The sequence below is a fragment of the Thermobia domestica genome, chromosome 7, assembly GCF_964235325.1.
Source record: "Thermobia domestica chromosome 7, izTheDome1.hap1.1, whole genome shotgun sequence".
NCBI classification, from domain to species: Eukaryota; Metazoa; Arthropoda; class Insecta; order Zygentoma; family Lepismatidae; genus Thermobia; species Thermobia domestica.
Genome location: NC_137460.1, coordinates 55,524,355 through 55,542,125, shown reverse-complemented (window position 1 = coordinate 55,542,125; position 17,771 = coordinate 55,524,355). Strand labels below are relative to the sequence as shown.

Below are 17,771 nucleotides of genomic sequence, written 5' to 3'. Positions count from 1 at the left end.
ATTTTCAGAAGAAAATAAAGCAAAAGAATCTTGTACAACTTGCCAGGAATTCATATCAAACATCAATTCAGCTGCTGAATCGTACGTATGTCCTACAACGAAGAGGTGCAAGTTCTAACAATTATTCCAGTGTCCCTCCCTCTCAAAGGTATAAATTTTGCACCACATTTCGCCTACAACAAAATACATGGTAGACAAAGTTGCAGGAGAAAAGGTGGGAAAAATGAAAGGATACATAATCCGCAGTATTAAAGAAACTTCTGTCATATATAAGAAAGAACATTCAGTATTCCACATTGGAAGATTAAAATTTTATGCTCTAGATCTAAGTGTATGGTTCTACATCCACCCAGAGATGTATGTATTATGTCAATTTTGAACTTTCCGTGACAACTTTGAAGAAGTTACTTGAAGATGGACATATGACACTTTGGTTGGACATGGGAAGTCGTTAGTAATCTGTGATGTACAATGAGAGACTTGTTTGTTTCAGGAATGTGGTAATTGATCTGGAAAGAGAGGACTCGCCTTAAGACCTGTGGTCCGGAAAACATAAACTCTTCTGAGATTACATATGCACCATGGGAGGAAAATAAATTCATTAAGAAAATTGTTGCCATTGGTATCTTTATTGATGAACTTGGAAAACGGACAGTGAAAGCAGTAACGCACCAACATCTGAAGAAATTGCAACAACAACACATTGCAGAAATGAAGGGACGTGTGGAGGTTGGACAACTATGTTTAATGTTTCCTATGATTTTGGTGCCAACTAGTCTGTGATTCTGCCACGAGAAGTAGAAGGTATCACTGAAATAATGATTAAGCTTCAATTTTCACAAGAATCACATATTTTCAAAACAGGACCACAAGTATTGCAGTTATAAGCAATGACTGATGGCAGAGGACACGACTCAGCACATGCATTGTTGGCAATACGCAAAATTCTTCAACAGCTGCAATCACAGACAGAAAAGATCATCATTATTTGTGATGGTGCTCCTATCGACTTAAAAAACCATTACCAACTGTTTGAATTGACGAAGTCGCTTGTGCTAATGGAGTGGGTATACAGTAGGGTGGAGTGAAAAGAGGCCAAAAAAATTTTTTTTCGAAATTCGATTTTGGATAGGGGGCAAAAGTTGCATCATATCGTAGTACTTTACCATGGAAAATTTCAATACTCTAAAATAATTTTTAGCCGGGGCGCAAAGGGCCTTAAATTTGATAGATTTTGTAAATAAGTGAAAAGAGGTCAATTTTTTAAAAATCTAAATTCGAATTCGGATATGGGGCAAAAGTTGCATAATATCGTAGTACTTTACCACGGGAAATTCTAATTCTCTAAAGTATTATTTTAGCCGGGGCGCAACAGCCTTAAGTTTCATATATTCTGTAAACAAATACATATTTATTGGGTATTTATGTAATTATTAGGCAGCTCTTCGGTTGAAGTTAACTGTAATTTGAGGGTGTTAAGATTCATCGTTGTGTCCAGATGGATTTCTAAAGCTATCGAAGTTCATATTCAATGTTACAGGCTACATCAATCCAGAATTCACCACTAAGAGGTGGCTGCCGTCAAGTTCAATCCCACCCGCCCGGCAACATTAGATTGAATATTTCATAAGTTTCATTCACGTCTTCGTGCAAAATACTGCCACTTTGTCTCGAGTCAGTTTTGGAACGAATATGGAAATCTCTCTCTCGAGCCCCACATACTTAAAGAAGCTTCACTAATTATTTTCATTAATCTTACCACTGCTTGCGTATGACATGGTAACTCTAGGATATCAACACATGTATTTTCTGAAGAGCAAATTTCTTGCAATTTGCCATCTGTCACATGAGTCAGTATTGGTGGTTATGTTATGTTACACTGATTTCAGTTTGAAACTTCTATGTAAATAACAGCCACGAAGTTTAATACTGGCACTTGGAAGAAACGAATTTCAAAAGGTTTACACTATTTTCTGGATTGGAGGATTTTATCGGCAGCAAGGATTCGTGTAGCTTATCTGTCGCCACCAATCATGGCAATGAGAATATTCTAAGGATTCGCATGGAATGCATTTCTGAAAATGACTTTATTGACAGAAGTCTTGTATGGTTCTTGCAAACATTCGTGAAAGTCTTGTGTTCAAGAACAAGTGTTTAGCTCCGTATTTGACAAGAGGTTTCAGTTTGATGTTGAACCGCACTGGTACATATACTTTTACTACGAACTTTACGAGAGTTTAGAGCTCCTCTGAAGAAATTGGCATTGATATATATAGACGCGAAAGTCTGCAAGACATTGTTAACCAGCTAGTATGCGCAAGTTTCCTAGGTTTCTTATCTGCTAGGTTTTTATCACAGCCTCCTCTTACGACAGATTGACAAATTTCATACAAATATCCTTGACCATAACTGAGATGACGCACGTTTAGGTATGTAGGGAGTTCTGAAGAAATCTGTCCGAAGCTGCACACTGGATTCGTCTCACAATTCACCAATGATCTACCAATAGGACCAGATAAAGTATCATAAGAGGGATCTAAATTTATTTCAGTAAATGATGAAGTAGTAGTTCAATGATGTGCAATAGACGTATGTATCACTGCAAGGGCCTCTCTAAATGGTTTTCGAGCACTCGAATCATCATCCTTTAAACCCAACATTAGTATTAGTGCCATCACAGCCGATAGTTACCATATCTCATAGGTCCACATTATTTTCTTGTATTTCGCTGCAGATGGAACTAGCAATATTCTTTGCTGATGCTGATCTGGTCAAAGAGGCTGGGAAAATTGTTACGTGGTTCTTCAAGGATACAATAATGTTCTTCCATCTTCATATCTCTGTGACTTTCGGATATCACGAGTGTTTGATCTTTCTTCCCATCAAAATAGATAGCACGAGGTTTCACTTTATTGACAGCCTGTTTAGTTTTTACACTTTTCGATTCTCTTTGTATTTTACTTCTGTCAATTATGTTTTGCGACTGCTCTGGACTCATAGTATTAAACTCTCCCAAAACTGCAGTAGCAATTGCTGCAATTTCTCTTCTAGTCACGGTGGTTTTCTCCTTCAATTTTGCTAATTTTGGGAGGAATTTTCTCATTTGCGTGTATCCAATCAGTGATTGTTTTCTTGTCTTCTTCAAAGAATACTTCCAACTAAAATCAGGATCTCCTCCAGCTTCAACGTGTTCTTTATCGCTTTCCTTTCTTGTTTCAGAAGATGAAGAGGAATCTGAAGATTGATAATGTAACTGGTAGAGTATAATACTATTTTTTTAAAAGCTTCACCGTAAGATCGCTTGTTGGCTTTCCTTTCTTCTCTTTTCTTCAATTGCTTTGTCCAAGTAACTTCAATATAACCGAGTATATATTTTTTTTTTTTACTCACCACCCAGCGACGCAACTAGCCTAGTTGTCGCCCAAGGCAAGAACTCGGTTAGCCCCCCTTCCTCCTGACCAACCAACCAAAACGCTCCCAAACTATAACTGATATCGGCATCATACAGTAGTTTTCCTATTCCATTTTTCCTTCAAGTGGTAAGCTTGACTTCAAAATTGCAGTACATATTTTTTTTTTTTTTTTTTTTTTTTTTTTACTACAAGGTAAACACCAAAACTAATTAGTATCTGATTGACAAATAATTTGAAAGTAGCAAGCTTGACATATTCTATAGACTTATCATAATAACAGTAAATCAAAATGTTTCTGGAGTTATATCGGGACATGTGTATGTGTAGAATGAATCAACAATATGTTGCTTTAGAATAAAATATTTAATTATGATAAACAGTCAAACTGTTCTCTCAAGTATTATACACGGACATTTCGCAAATCTCTTAAATCGATAAGTTAAATGAAAACACAAAAAGCTGGAACTAAAATTTAACTTTTCAGGCTTTTTGGCTGTAAAGGTTTTTTTACAATGTCCTCAAATGATTGCTTTGAAGCTCAAAAGATAATTTATGCTCTATGGATATGATCCTAAGTTGTCCTGTTAAGTTTCTAGGGTACTTTTTTTAATGATTTTTAGTTGCTAAAACTTATGTCTTTGCCTTATAGTAAAAATAAATATTTGCCAAGTTTGTGTCCCCCATTTCGGCGCCTGGAGCACAAGCCCCATTCGCCCCCCTTAGTTACATCACTGTCACCACCCACCATACTATTATACTACTGACAACACTGCCAACCAGTTCATTATAGGATATCAGAAGAAAACTGTTATCAAGTAGCAAAAAAAGCTTCTTTATGACAAAGTCGCAAAATACTTATAGTTGATCACCTTTCTTCTTATTATTCCCAAATTTCAGGGCCATTGCGCCTCGGCTAAAAATAATTTTAGAGAATTAAAAATTCTTGTTGTTATTTACTGATACAGGATGTTTCTTTTGCCCTGTATCAACAATGCAAATTATAGTGTACTTTCAGCGAAGATTTGCTAAATATTTACATAGTAAATGGAAAATAATTTGCAAAATCTGAAATTTAAGGCCCCTTGCGCCCCGGCTAAAAATTATTTTAGAGAATTGAAATTTTCTATGGTAAAGTACTACGATATGATGCAACTTTTGCCCCCTATCCAAATTCGAATTTCGAAAAAAAATTTTTTCGCTCCACCCTAGTATACAGTGCTGCTGATTTGGAAAGGGGTCTTGTGATGGTGTAAGGAGCCTGCTGAAACATCACGCTACAAAACATAATCTTTCCAGCCCAAGTACAGCTGCAATTCAGAATGTCGAGGATTTTACAAGAGTCGTGAAGTAACACACATCAACAGCCCTAATCCTGTTGCTCAAGAGGGAAGATGAAGAATTACGCCAGCAGAAAAAAAGAACAATGACCCAACGAAACTATCCCTGTGAAAGGAATTCGGAAGTCACATGTCTAGATTCATAATGATGGGCGAACTTATATTGTACGAACTTTAAAGAGCAAAAAAGAAGAAATTTAATTTGTGCAATCAAAATCTCAGAAACGAGAGGAGAATATTCAGATACACCACATTCTACAAAGAGGGATGTTTAGGTCTTGTGTATATAATTGTCATTGGTGGCTTGCATAGATTATAGATATCAGTTATGAGTTACATGAAATCGCCGTGAGCTTTATGCTACCACATGGACTGGCTGCTGGGTATAGATTTCCACCTGAAAGACAGCAACATCACGATCAGTGCTCATTTCCAATTTGCGATGTTTTAAAGATTATAGCTGCCTCAGTTCCTACAGGAAGTTATCATTCAATATCCAAGGAAGATAATGATGCAGTTGAACACTTTCAGTTCGTTGAATTGCTAATTTCTGTTCTTAAAAAAGTACACAGAAGTGGTATGTTTTGAACATATCATATGTTTGAGATTAGAGAAGACATGACAGTTTAAGCTGAAATCCGAACCACCGTAATATGTTCAATGCTCTTCAACCGGGAACAGAACCTGACACCAGATGTACCAAATCTCACGCTAGCCACTAGACCAGCGAGGAAGGAATGATATTCATTTGTTGTACACCTCAATATTCCTTCACTATAGATACTCTGCCTTATTCTGCCAAAAACCAGATCTTTGACAGAGTCAACAAAATAAAAGAAAATGAAATTTTCTAACCTTAATGATGAAGCTGTATTTTTCTCTGTTCTGTATTATGATATACAATACTTCGTACTTGAAACCAGAAAAAGAAAAGCTCCAGTTATTAGAAAGAAAAGGGAAAAATACTAATCCAAAACTAATTAATATATTACTCACCCAAATAACGTTTCTTCCAATTGTGTTTCTTTCTAATATTTCAATTGCTTTTCTCGGGCACTTTTCGTCACGATCACAAGGCTTATGCACTTCTTCATTTTCTTTTAATAGAAAGTTTTCACATTTTTCTTTTCTTTTTTTTTTTATATCAACAATGGTAATATAATGAATATTGCTCAACTTTTTTTTTTCCAATAGTAGTAGCTTCCTACTTATCCCAGTGGATATAAATATTTACAAGTTAGTAACATTTACAGTATATAATTTAATGTTCATACACTAAGTTATAACTAAAATCCTGTTATTTTTTTATACCCTATCAAAGAACGAAAGGACTTCTAAAATAATAAAAACATTAACAGTTTTTACTTAAAGTTAGTGCACTAACATTAAACTATATATTTTATGTGTTACTTAGCTCATAAACATTTTCATCTACTATGGTAAGTAGACAACCACTAGTATCGTAAAAAAATATATTGCGCAAATTTATTATTATACCATTGTTGAGTTAAAAAGAAGAATATGAAGACCTTACATTAAAAAGAAAAAGTCTTGTGACCCTGATGAAAAGTGGCCACCTGAAATATCGGAAACAAACACAATTAGAACGAACAATATTAGAGCGAGTAGTATATTAATTATTATAATGTGTTCTATATGCTGAATAGGGTAATTAATAAGAAAGTTTTACACAAAAATATTGTGCTTCTCAGCTCCGTTCTAGCTATATGATTAGTGTTCTCATCTTTGATGCAAGAGACAAGAGTTCAATTCCCGATGGAAGCTCATGTGTTACTGATTCCACGTTAAACTGTAGCTCCATGTCTCATATAGCAACGGTGCTGAAAGGAACACTAACTTCCAACTAACCAATATTACGCTATTTTCTAATGATGGGAAAAGATGTACAAATTAACTCTAATTACCTGTAATGTTGCAGTAAAGATGCTTTCAAAAACGAAGTACTTTCTGTTGGATCCTCAGTTTCGCTTCCCTCGCCTTCATTTGTCTGCACGTGGATTTGTGGTTTCCAAATATTTTTATTCACATGAACTCGACGTACTTTAACGGCTTCCAGCAACATGGCAAGAGACATCACTGCTACGAATGTTGTTACTAAGCCTAGAAAAGGTTTTCGAAACCACACGTCAAATAGGAACATATGAAATCACAGGCTTTTGAAAGCACTTATTAATACCTTCGTAGAACACATTTATATTTATGTAAAGAAATAAAAAATGCGATACCCATTTCAGAAATTTAAGGTTTAAGCTAGCATGATAAAAGATGAACTGAAAATAACATGTTGTGGTAGTTTTACTCTGAAGTTCCAGCTGTTTGGAGATCTGTACAAGATTTAAGCAAACATCGAAAATCAAAACTTTTGACCGTTTTGTAATTCAGACTTTATATTCTCCACTTAGATTCTTCCCTTTACATACAAACTGTATAAGAAAATTCTGAACATCAAAGTGCAAAGATGAATAAATAACAGATGGTACGAAGAATGAAAAAAAAATACATCTTTATTTAACGGTTCTTCTTTTTAGGATAAAAAAAAGAGGGATAATTAATGAAAGTGAATGATTCTGAAAGGTGATACAAAAATGTGTGTGTGTGTGCGGGTGGTAGAATCCCAAGAAAATCCACAGAACAGTATAGTAAAATAATCAAATAAATAGATTAAGATATCATACCCTTTCTTCTAATTGTTCGTTCGAAACAACTTGATAAATTTGAGTGTAGAACTTTCATTTTTCCTACTGTAAAAGACACGAAACTCTTTAAGATTTGTATGATCTCAATGTACTTTTACGTGACAACCTTGGTTTCATGTTAAAAACAGCTCCATTTCCTATTGGGTACGAAAAGAAGTTACGCTATTGTATGATACACCAAAACACTACGCCTAAGTAGTGAGAGAAAAACAAATCATACTACAGCAAAAGTAATGTTTGCTGAAAACTATGCTCGCAATCTGTAAACGATAAAGTTCCGAAGTATGATCACCCCACTTTAGCTTGTCATTTAAAATAACGCCTATCACTTAATTTTTGAAGAATATTTTACAATTAACGAATTTACTGTTGTTGGGGAAAAGTAGACTCTTGACAGGAAAAATAATACAAATCTGCAATTTACCTAGACAGTCATTGTCAACAGTCTGATTACATATTTACTTTTTTTCAGAATTTTCCACATGAAAGACACTGTATCCATACAAAATCATGTCTATTGGAGTCATTTTTGAAAATAAACAAGACTGTTCATATAAAGATGGTCCATGGTCTTACTGACATCGAGACAACTATATTCAGGAAAGCTCCTTGGCATTAAATGGATAACTAATAAACAAACAACTAACGTCATGCTTTGTTTGATAATGCGTCGTTTCAACGACACCTAGTGGTGTTTGTATGAAACCTTGTCAGTAGTTGTATCTTAATTTCAACGAACAGTTGTGTATGCGCTATTCAATCTATGTCGTAATATGGGCAAAACTGGATGCAAATTTGTGACATGCGATTTTACTGTTTTCATTCGCGTGAACCAGTTGAATAGTATGAATAATATGCAAACACTAAAAAATATGGAAGAGAAATTGTTAACTAAAGGACGAGACACGTGTTTAAGTGATTATTTTGACAGAAGAGACTCATTCTATGTGAAAAAACGCTCAGAAATCGAACGGAGCAGTGCGTCGGATTCTTGAAAGACAGCCACAAAGCGGTATAAATATTAAAGAGAAACGCATTAATCGTCCAAAAATAACAACCTCTCTTAAGGACAAGTTCATTGGAAAAAGTACCAAACGGAATAGGTGTTAACCGCTTCGGAAAAAGCAACAGAACTATGGAAGAGCTATTTCAATTCGGTATCACATAGGACGGTGGCCCAGGCTCTTCAGATCTATGTCTTGGGGGTTGAATTGTGGTAAAGAAACCATTCCTTAAAGCAGGGAACATTACAAAAAGATACCCCTAGGCAAAAAAAAAAAATTAAAAATAAATAAATAAAATAAAAATAAAATGAAAAAATAAATTAAATTAGAACAAATAACAATTGGAACGATGAACAATGGAAAAGGGCACTCTGGATCGATGAATCGCAACTCCAACTTTTCGCCTTCCAATGCTTGAAGTTTAAGCGTCGTCATCACGAAAAGCGCTTTCACTCCAACAGTGTAATACTTACAGCAAGGCACATAGAAGATAGTCATTGTTTGGGGATGTTTTACAGACTACCAAGTTGATAATTTAGTTCGAATTAATGGAATAATGGACAAAATTGTCTTTCACAACGTTTAAGTGAGGCATGGAATTCTATCAAGAACGTGGATTTGGAGCAGTAACTTTGTATTACAACAGGATTACCATCCCAAATATTCTTCCAAGATATTCAATAATTATCTGCAATGCAAAGAAGACCCTTACATCACCAACAAACGGAACAGTCGCCACACTCACCGAATTGGTTACCCATTGAGCTCTTGCAAGATGAACTTGACAGGATAGTCCGTAAATACATGGTCTTTGGAAAGCTCCTCAGAACTACTTGAGTGCATAGCTTCAAAAAAGGATGGATAAATTAATCGAACAAATACATGGAGTTTGTAAAGCTCTTATCAGGGCTAGGATCAGCATTTAATTGAACGCAAACATACTCAATAAATCCGTCTCAGTAGAAACAGGACAATACATTTTAATTTCTTCATACAAACACTTGATGTTTATTTTACAGAACAAGTTTAACAAACTTTTTTTTTATGGATACATGGCTTTTTTTTTTTTTAAATGTGAAAATCAGTAGTATGCTCAGACTTTTGATAATGACTGTACATTTACATTCAGATTGTTTATTGAAGTCCAATCTATTTATCTAGCAATTGCTGATTTTAATTTCGTGTCTTTAAAAAAAAAAAATCCAATAAATAACACTAGCATTGTCTGCAAACGAACCTGTAAATTGCGATAAATCATTAATATACCAAAGTAATAATATCATTCCATATTTTGAGTTTTTTCTTTCATTCATTCATAACTTATAGTTTAGATTTCCACAAGTTTTTAAACGAAGAAACATTCATTGTCTCCCAGAAACTGGAAACGAATCAAGCCAAAAAAATATACTAACTGAAACAACAAGAATACTACAAGTAAAATTACCTGTAGAAGTAATAACTTTATATCCTTTGAAGAGAAAGTCTCCTATGTAAGTTCCAAACCAAAATGATGACATCATCATCATCTGGAATGAATTGACAAGTATTACAACAAACATGTAAATTACTGAATGAATTAAACATTAAGAAGGACAGTTTTGTAACATGCAAGATTAATCAATCAAGGAAAAAAATTACTCTTGTCGGAACTAATTAGTAAAAAGCTGCAAATTTGAGATTTATTACATCATAAGGGGAGTATATCCTCAACAATCCCATCCCCTTCCCTTCTTGCTTACTCCCTCCCCCACGGCCCTAAACATGTAAATTTGCATGCCTGCAATGAAGTACCACTATTTAGATTGAGCTAGCTCATATCAATATGATTTTCTAAAGATAGTTTCCTAATACTTACGTTATTTGTATTATGTCATGTATTTTTAGCTAAAATAAGTATATATGGCGCTATTAAAATACATTGCTGAAAATGTATATATTTTCAATGTAATGTTCAACATTTTCGTTATCATCACTAGAAAACTGATAATGTTGCAACAAAATGTGCCAAATAAAAGCATGTTTTTTTTTTTTTTTTTTAGCTTTAAAATAATATACGCATTCATAGGCTTGTAGGAATGTGAACGGTGTCCAGACAGTTTTTACCAGATGACTACAAGTGCGAGTGAGTCACCCTGCTGTGCTGGCCTTCCGCGTCATATCTTTAGTATCCAGACATAGCTAGGCACACCTCTTACATATAGTGAACAACATACTGGGTTACGAGAATCAAGAAAACTTCGAGATCAAGTAGATTTAGATAAATTCATCTTGTAGCTTAGCCAATATAATCCTTTTTAACAGAACGTCAGGAGAACTTATTTCTTTGTCATCTAGTTTCGTCAGTGAATTGCGACCACGCTTATCAACTAGGTTGTAATACTATGAAAAAAAAAAAAAAATGCCGGACAGACATTTTAGAGAGCTTAATATAAACTCTCAACTGTTCTTTAATACGATTCTCACTGTGTGTGTATGTACGATAGCTCCAAAACTAGAAAGCTATGTTGAGTATGAGTTACCTTCACCTCCACCATCTCTATTTAACGATGTTTCTCTACGTAAAGGAACTAAATTATCTGCACTGAAATTTCTTGAAGAAGACATTGTTAAAGAACAAGGAATCAACATAAATGAGGTAGTTGTAGAGATTGATAAAGGATTTTTCATTCATTATATTCCTTGGCCGAAAGACTATACTTACGGAAATGTTATTCAAAACTACAGCAACTGCATTATAAACACGTACGAAAGAATGTCATTGTCATTTTTGACGATTATTTTCAAGATTTTACCACTAAACAAGAACAAAATAGAACATCAGCGAAAAAGTTATCATGAGACATCACATTTAATGGAAAATAACAGATGCCTGACTGTAAAAGTTTTTCAGAGTACAAGAGGAACAAGACACATCTCATATTTTTAGTTTCTTTAGAACTCCAAAGAATTGAAATGCTGATGTTTCCATTCTGAACATTGGCATTGAAAAACTGAAAACACAATCAAATGTAATAGTTGTTGGCACATATACTGATTTGTTGGTGTTAAAATATCTATTAATTTCTTCTAACAGAAGTCACCACAAAAGTTTACTTCAGTATTCCCAAATTGACTCACAAGTTAGATGATACAAGAAAGTTCTTCTGCTACCTTATACCATAACAGGTTATGACATACACAACGTCGTGATTCTTTGGTCTTGGAAAAGCAAAATAATCATAGGGGAGGCCGGGGTAATAAGAGACAAAAAAATATTCTTGCACTTGCATTGATTTCTTGAGGAACTAGAAAAAAATATATATGTGACTGTACTAAAAAAAAATGAAACCTACTGATGTATTAACATATTTTTCCAGTTGCTTTTTCACCCCCCCTCCCCCCAAAAAAAAATCACGAAAAATTTTGTTAAAGTCATTGTCTTTTATTACCCCTAAGGGGTAATAAGAGACAGGGCTCTCAGTACTCATATACATAGAATAGAAAATGAGTAGTGGTTTAAGGAAAAAACCTTCAGACAATTCTGAATAATTTACTTTTTTCAGATCTGAAATATGTACTATACATATGTTCCCGAAATATCAAGATTAAAAAAAAAAAAAAATGAAATTCAATAGTTCGTTCGGAAAATTTATTTGCCTGAGTCTTAAATATCAAAAACCATTGAAACAAAGTATAGTTGCGTTTTACGGAATCTAGATACATCATGGATAAAACTCACACTACCAAATAAAAAAGAATACTGACAAGAAACTTTGTGGAGAATGTCGAAAATAAACTTAAAAAGTGCCTAAATTCTCAATGAAGAAAAGGCACCGCATGTGAAAAATAGTTTTAACTAACTTAAAGGACTGAAAAAGCTATTAAATTGTAATCATACAAGAAGAGAACATTGAAAAATGTTGTAAACCTATTGTTGACCAAATTTTATGTAAAATGTAAAACTACATTTTCGAAAAATATATAAGATGAATATTAAACCTTTTATGATGTACAGTCGAACGATCATATAAAAATGTACAAAAGAGTTTGGAAATGTTATGCTAGCCTATGTAAACTCCAAGTTAACATTTAAAAACCTAATCTTTCTGTTTTAGTTTCAAAAGTCCTTTTTCACTTTACTATAAACACAACGAACTTTTTGGAGCTATCCTCTGGATAACTGGAATGGCCCATTTCCATTTCCATCCAGTTTGATAGGTTCATAAAACACAAATTTGGGTGTCACTGTTTGAATGTCATCATAGGCAGGCTAATTGAAACCACTTAGTTCTTTTTTCAAAAATTTTACTTTGCACACTCCTTCATCTGGGAAAACAATAATCCTCCCAACATACGAGTCAAGATCGTAGTACACGGCGTAATACATTTCTAGCCAAGATTCTGCTCTGGTTGGATCAATTTCTCCTGGCAAACTTTCACCAGTTGATGATGAAATTAGTTGATCTAAAGCATATTCTCCAGTGTCACTATCTATGCACAGACTCTAACTGAATTGCCGGAGTAGGAATTTTCTATTTATTATCTATATACAAAAAATAGCAGGTTATACTCGTCACATGTGCTAAATAACTGATACCGGGTGAACTGGGGTAATAAGAGACATACCCTTAATTGACCTGAAATGCAATGTTTCAACATTTTTCAAAATTTCACATCAATCTTCATATCTTAGTCACAAAGTTAGATAGCAGTCATTTCCACATTTGTAACTCACTTTTCACAATAAAATTTTCTTTTAAAACAGTCACGAACTTCTGTCGTAAGTTTAAAGTGAAGATATTTTTTCATAGCATAACAATATAAAAACTCATATTAGTTCATAAGTGCAAGTGGGGTAGGAAAGTAAAGGTATTGACGTTGCCATTACTTTCTTTTTTTTATAATTTTGATTTGATATTTAGGGTATTTTTGGCCGTGTCTCTTATTACCCCGGCCTCCCTTAATAATAATAATAATAATAATAATCATCATCATCATCCATGGATATGATGGTCTTCAAACAAAGCCCAAATATAATGCTGGGTGTTTACTCGTGATGGTGTTTCCAAAGAAGAACACTTTATTATAGAGCTATATGGATTGAAACATTACTCCAACCGTAACCGTGCTCGCTACTTCATGTTTACTAGACTGACAAAAATTTAAATTAAGATCAAATTTTGACCTCGCGAAGCTTCCTCCGACATCTGAGGCTGCACATGAGCATTTGTTTTTAGTGTATTTAGAAGTACAGGCATGGCTTGGAAACAAATTGGATGCCACAGCATGTGACTTGAAGATGGAACATGTGTGTTTCTAGAAAAACTCACACCAGTACCAAATTCTAAACTCTTTGCATCTGATGACCTTCTTCCTTGCAGCTGCAAATCATCTTGTGTCAACTTCTGTGGATGTAGAAAAATAGGGCTAAATTGTTCCTTCATGTTTGAACACTGTAATGGACTTCTCTGCGATAATTCTTCGGCCTTCGACAACGTTATCGACCTTGATGTTGGAAAACGTGAACATAGTATAATTACATTTTAGCTAGATTTGACTCAGAGATGATGTACATATCGATTGTTTTGTAAACAGTAGAATACTTCGATGTAGATCAGTGTGTGGTGGATGTGAGGTCCGTGGTGGTGTTATAACAATATAAAGGTTACATTACTTTGTCGCTTGTAGTCAGTCTGGGACACGGCAGTCCATAGATAGTGGATAATGGAACGGCCCTGATTTAAGGGTTAGGAATACTCCTCCGAACCAAATAACTGGCTATGCTAGTAAACAATACTAATACTGTATTACACATTATATATAATTACAGTAAATTACAGTATTACAGTAAATAATTAATGTAATAATTACAGTAAATAATAAACAAATCCATAAAATACAGTAACCAATAAATTTGTGCATAATCGTTATAAATAGGGCAACTCAAAAGCATAACAGTAATTTACACATATGGTTGGTACCTTGAACATGGCTGTGGTTGTCTAAGGGTCCACAAGAAACTAGTTTTAAAAGCATAATAAAGCATAATTTAAAGTATATAGCACAATTCTTGGAAAATTATGTTTAACTGCAAGCTTAACATACTGTATTAATATTTTTTTTTTTTTTTTTTTAAAAAACAATATTTACAATGTAAAATCACTGAGAATATAACAATGCAACAATGAAAAGCTTATTTTTATTTCTGTAAAGTTTTCAGTGTAATCCTTTGATGTGGAGAAAAGGAAACAGGAAAAGAATAAGAAAACTTTACACCAACAATGAACAGTACACATGAATTCTACATTATATTGTTGTGTGTACCTCTTGAACTTAAGCACTTTCCGTACTTTTTGGTGGCATCTTTTGCTTTCCCTTTCTGTATATATGCACCTGTAAGGCACACACAAGTGATAGAAAAAACTGACTAGAGTAAAGCAGATCTCTTTACAGTGCATTAAGTAGGAAGTTCATTAAATATGAGAGAACCCGCTTTCCTAAAATATTAATAAACAGATCAAGATATTAAGAACATTTAATGTATAGTAAATATTACACATGATACACGATTAATGTAAAAAAATGATTAAAATTATCAGTAAAGCATAATAAGGCATAATTACACAAAAAATAAAACAATGTGGGTTGCTCTAGTTATAAATAAAATATTAACTTATAATAGCTACTTGCCAAAAATATATATACGTAATTAAAGTAATATTATTCATAATAAGACAAGTAATTAAACAATAAAAAAGCCGAACAGTGCCTGCACTGGCGATCTTGTATTTGCTGCTGAGCTGTTGTGCATAACATTAATAATACAGTATATATACATAATTTAAAGCTTATACAATATGCTAAAACTTATACTTCGTTCCATTTGTCATATTTTACTGCTAATAAAAACTATATAAGGAAATTTTTCATTTTTGAGAAAAATTACAATTTTTACGATAAAGAAATAAATTTTTATGAACGAAAAACTGTCCTTTGTCAATCGGAAATCGGTTCATTCACTGACTGACTCACTCATCACATTGATTAGGTAAGTTTACGACCCAATGCGATAGAGACATTAAACTCTTAATGATGGTACCTTATAATGACTTGAGTGTGGAAAGAGTCCGAAATTTTAGGAATGTGCTATGGGAATTTCTTATGAGCAAAAAACTGTCCTTACTCAATTAGAAATACGAAAAGGATTCCTTTATTGAACACATCATGCGCATAGTAGTGACGTTGTCAATTGACCGAATGGGCTAAGGTGCGTATATACTGCCTTAAGGTTGGAGGTTCGAAACCCAGACAAGGAATACTTAAATTTTTCTTCTTTTCTTCGGTGAATATTTTTCCTTTGTTGCATTCACTGGCATTAAATGAGTATGGAAATTGAATGGATAAGTAAGAGAATGTATATGTGGGAATATTTAGAATTAATGAAGTTTTCGTATTTAGGTAACGATGAAAATCAGGTGTTAGCGATTGTGAATTAGTAGCTGGATAAATGAACTAGAATCTCGTTTGGACATGGCTCTCTGGCAGATATTTAATGGAAGAAGCCATTCCCGCTGGTCTACTGACTAGCACGTGTGCCTTCGTGGGGGTCCTGGGTTCAAGTTCTGGTGGGAGAGCCCTTGCAAGTGGCACATTATGACTCCTTTAAAAATATAAATCCGAAATTTCAGTCCAACAATATGCGACAATTGAGAATCCGGATGGCATTTAGTATCTCCCCCAAATCCATCCACTACTCCGAATCTGACACTGTGACTTATAGTGAGCCGTTATAAACACCATCGTTTATGCGCATACCCACCATCGATGACGCGCCTGCTCCCTACGGACGCACTTCCTCGCTACCTTTCGGGCCCCCCTGCTGCGCTCCTGCCCTGACTCGGTTAGCATTCGTGCTGTTTAGAGCACAAGTTCGTTCGTGTTTTACATACTATAGTTTTTATGAGACATATCTACATTGTAATCCTAATATACGATATTGATATAGTGAACTACAAAAAGCAATGCAATCTGAACAAACACACCAGAAGTGCAATAAATGCGTCAGCCTCAAAGTGTTCAGCCGAGGAGCCACGTTCCCTTCCAATAAGCCCAGCCACGCCAAACCAATGTACTAAGGCAAATGAATGAAACTAAATATAACCTATTCATAACTCATTATTGTCATGTTGAAAAACTGGAGGCAATTATCGGAATGAATTACTTGTGTGTGTGTGTGTATGTGAGTGGTATATCGAGACGCTATATTTATACTCATAACAGTTAAACCCTCCTAAAGTAAGTCTGCACCCAGAAAGATAACTCCTCCAACAAGAAATAATTCAAAAGGTAATAGGAATGCATTTCCAGATGAAAGTACATAAATCATAAATTCGTGTATGTATCTTCAAAATGCGATAGCACGAAAATATGTTTTAGCACATTGTACATTAGTCCCATTAACATTTATCGGAACTACATATTTGGATTTCTGGAACAAAGTGATTATCGACACAGTTATCTCAAGTTTGATATTGTAGCAGTTCTACTAGTCTTGCTCTAGAAATCACGTATTTGCAAATTGTTGTTGTCACCAAAATAGTACGCATTAATCAACCAAACAGGTAATTGTTTATATTTTTTTAAATACTTAGCAAATTTTACAGAATTTATACTTTATGAAATAAATGTAGAATTTAACATACCGGTATTATACTTACATTCACTGGCAGTAAAATGAAGATATTCCCTTTGAATATAATAGCCAAGTCCAAGTATTACAGATTTTACACAGGTGTTTTATCCAATTGCAATGACACAAGCATTTGTCACAAAGTCCGTTTAGTTATTACATTCTTACTCATATCAAAACAAAAGTTCAAGGTTCCTAAGGTCAGGAACAGCTGTTGTTTACAAACTGACTGATTATTGTTTTGACGCTGATAAACTCTACGCTGTGATTCACCTGCTGTAGAAATTGACATTCATTGTCTGGCATGATCATTCACCAGGATAATGATATAAAAACAATGAAGTGAAATAAAATTCTTTATAAAGAGCACATTTACATTTGTTGTCTTTTGAAATAACAAATTTATAATTTTTACACACAAATAAACTGGATGGTAAAATTAAGTTGACGACGGACAAAATATATGGACAAAAAGTGACCACAAGAAAATGAAGAATTTTCCGTCCTATTGATAGTGTATACCAATACTCATTGTTTTAAATGTATTTGCAGAGAACTGTCGTGGTATATTTAGTTAAAGACAAATGTAGAACTCAATGTAAACTTTAAAATCAAAATACAAAAGTTAATTT

The 17,771-nt window shown here is 34.0% G+C and overlaps 1 protein-coding gene across 2 annotated transcripts in view; it reads right to left on the bottom strand.

The window, feature by feature from the left end:
• LOC145690122 (protein SLC31A2-like) overlaps positions 1-17,688 on the bottom strand; it is a 28,710-nt gene extending 11,022 nt beyond the window's left edge. The window contains exons 1-3 of one of the 2 annotated variants that reach the window (XM_081764705.1): positions 17,168-17,688; positions 9,916-9,997; positions 6,676-6,871 (exon numbers count right to left, since the gene is read on the bottom strand). In XM_081764705.1, the coding sequence (XP_081620831.1) occupies positions 6,676-6,871; positions 9,916-9,997 (278 nt within the window). In that variant the 5' untranslated portion in view covers positions 17,168-17,688. The remainder of the gene's footprint in view (positions 1-6,675; positions 6,872-9,915; positions 9,998-17,167) is intronic. The other variant, XM_081764706.1, reaches the window with a different exon arrangement.
• Between the last annotated feature and the right edge of the window lie 83 nt (positions 17,689-17,771).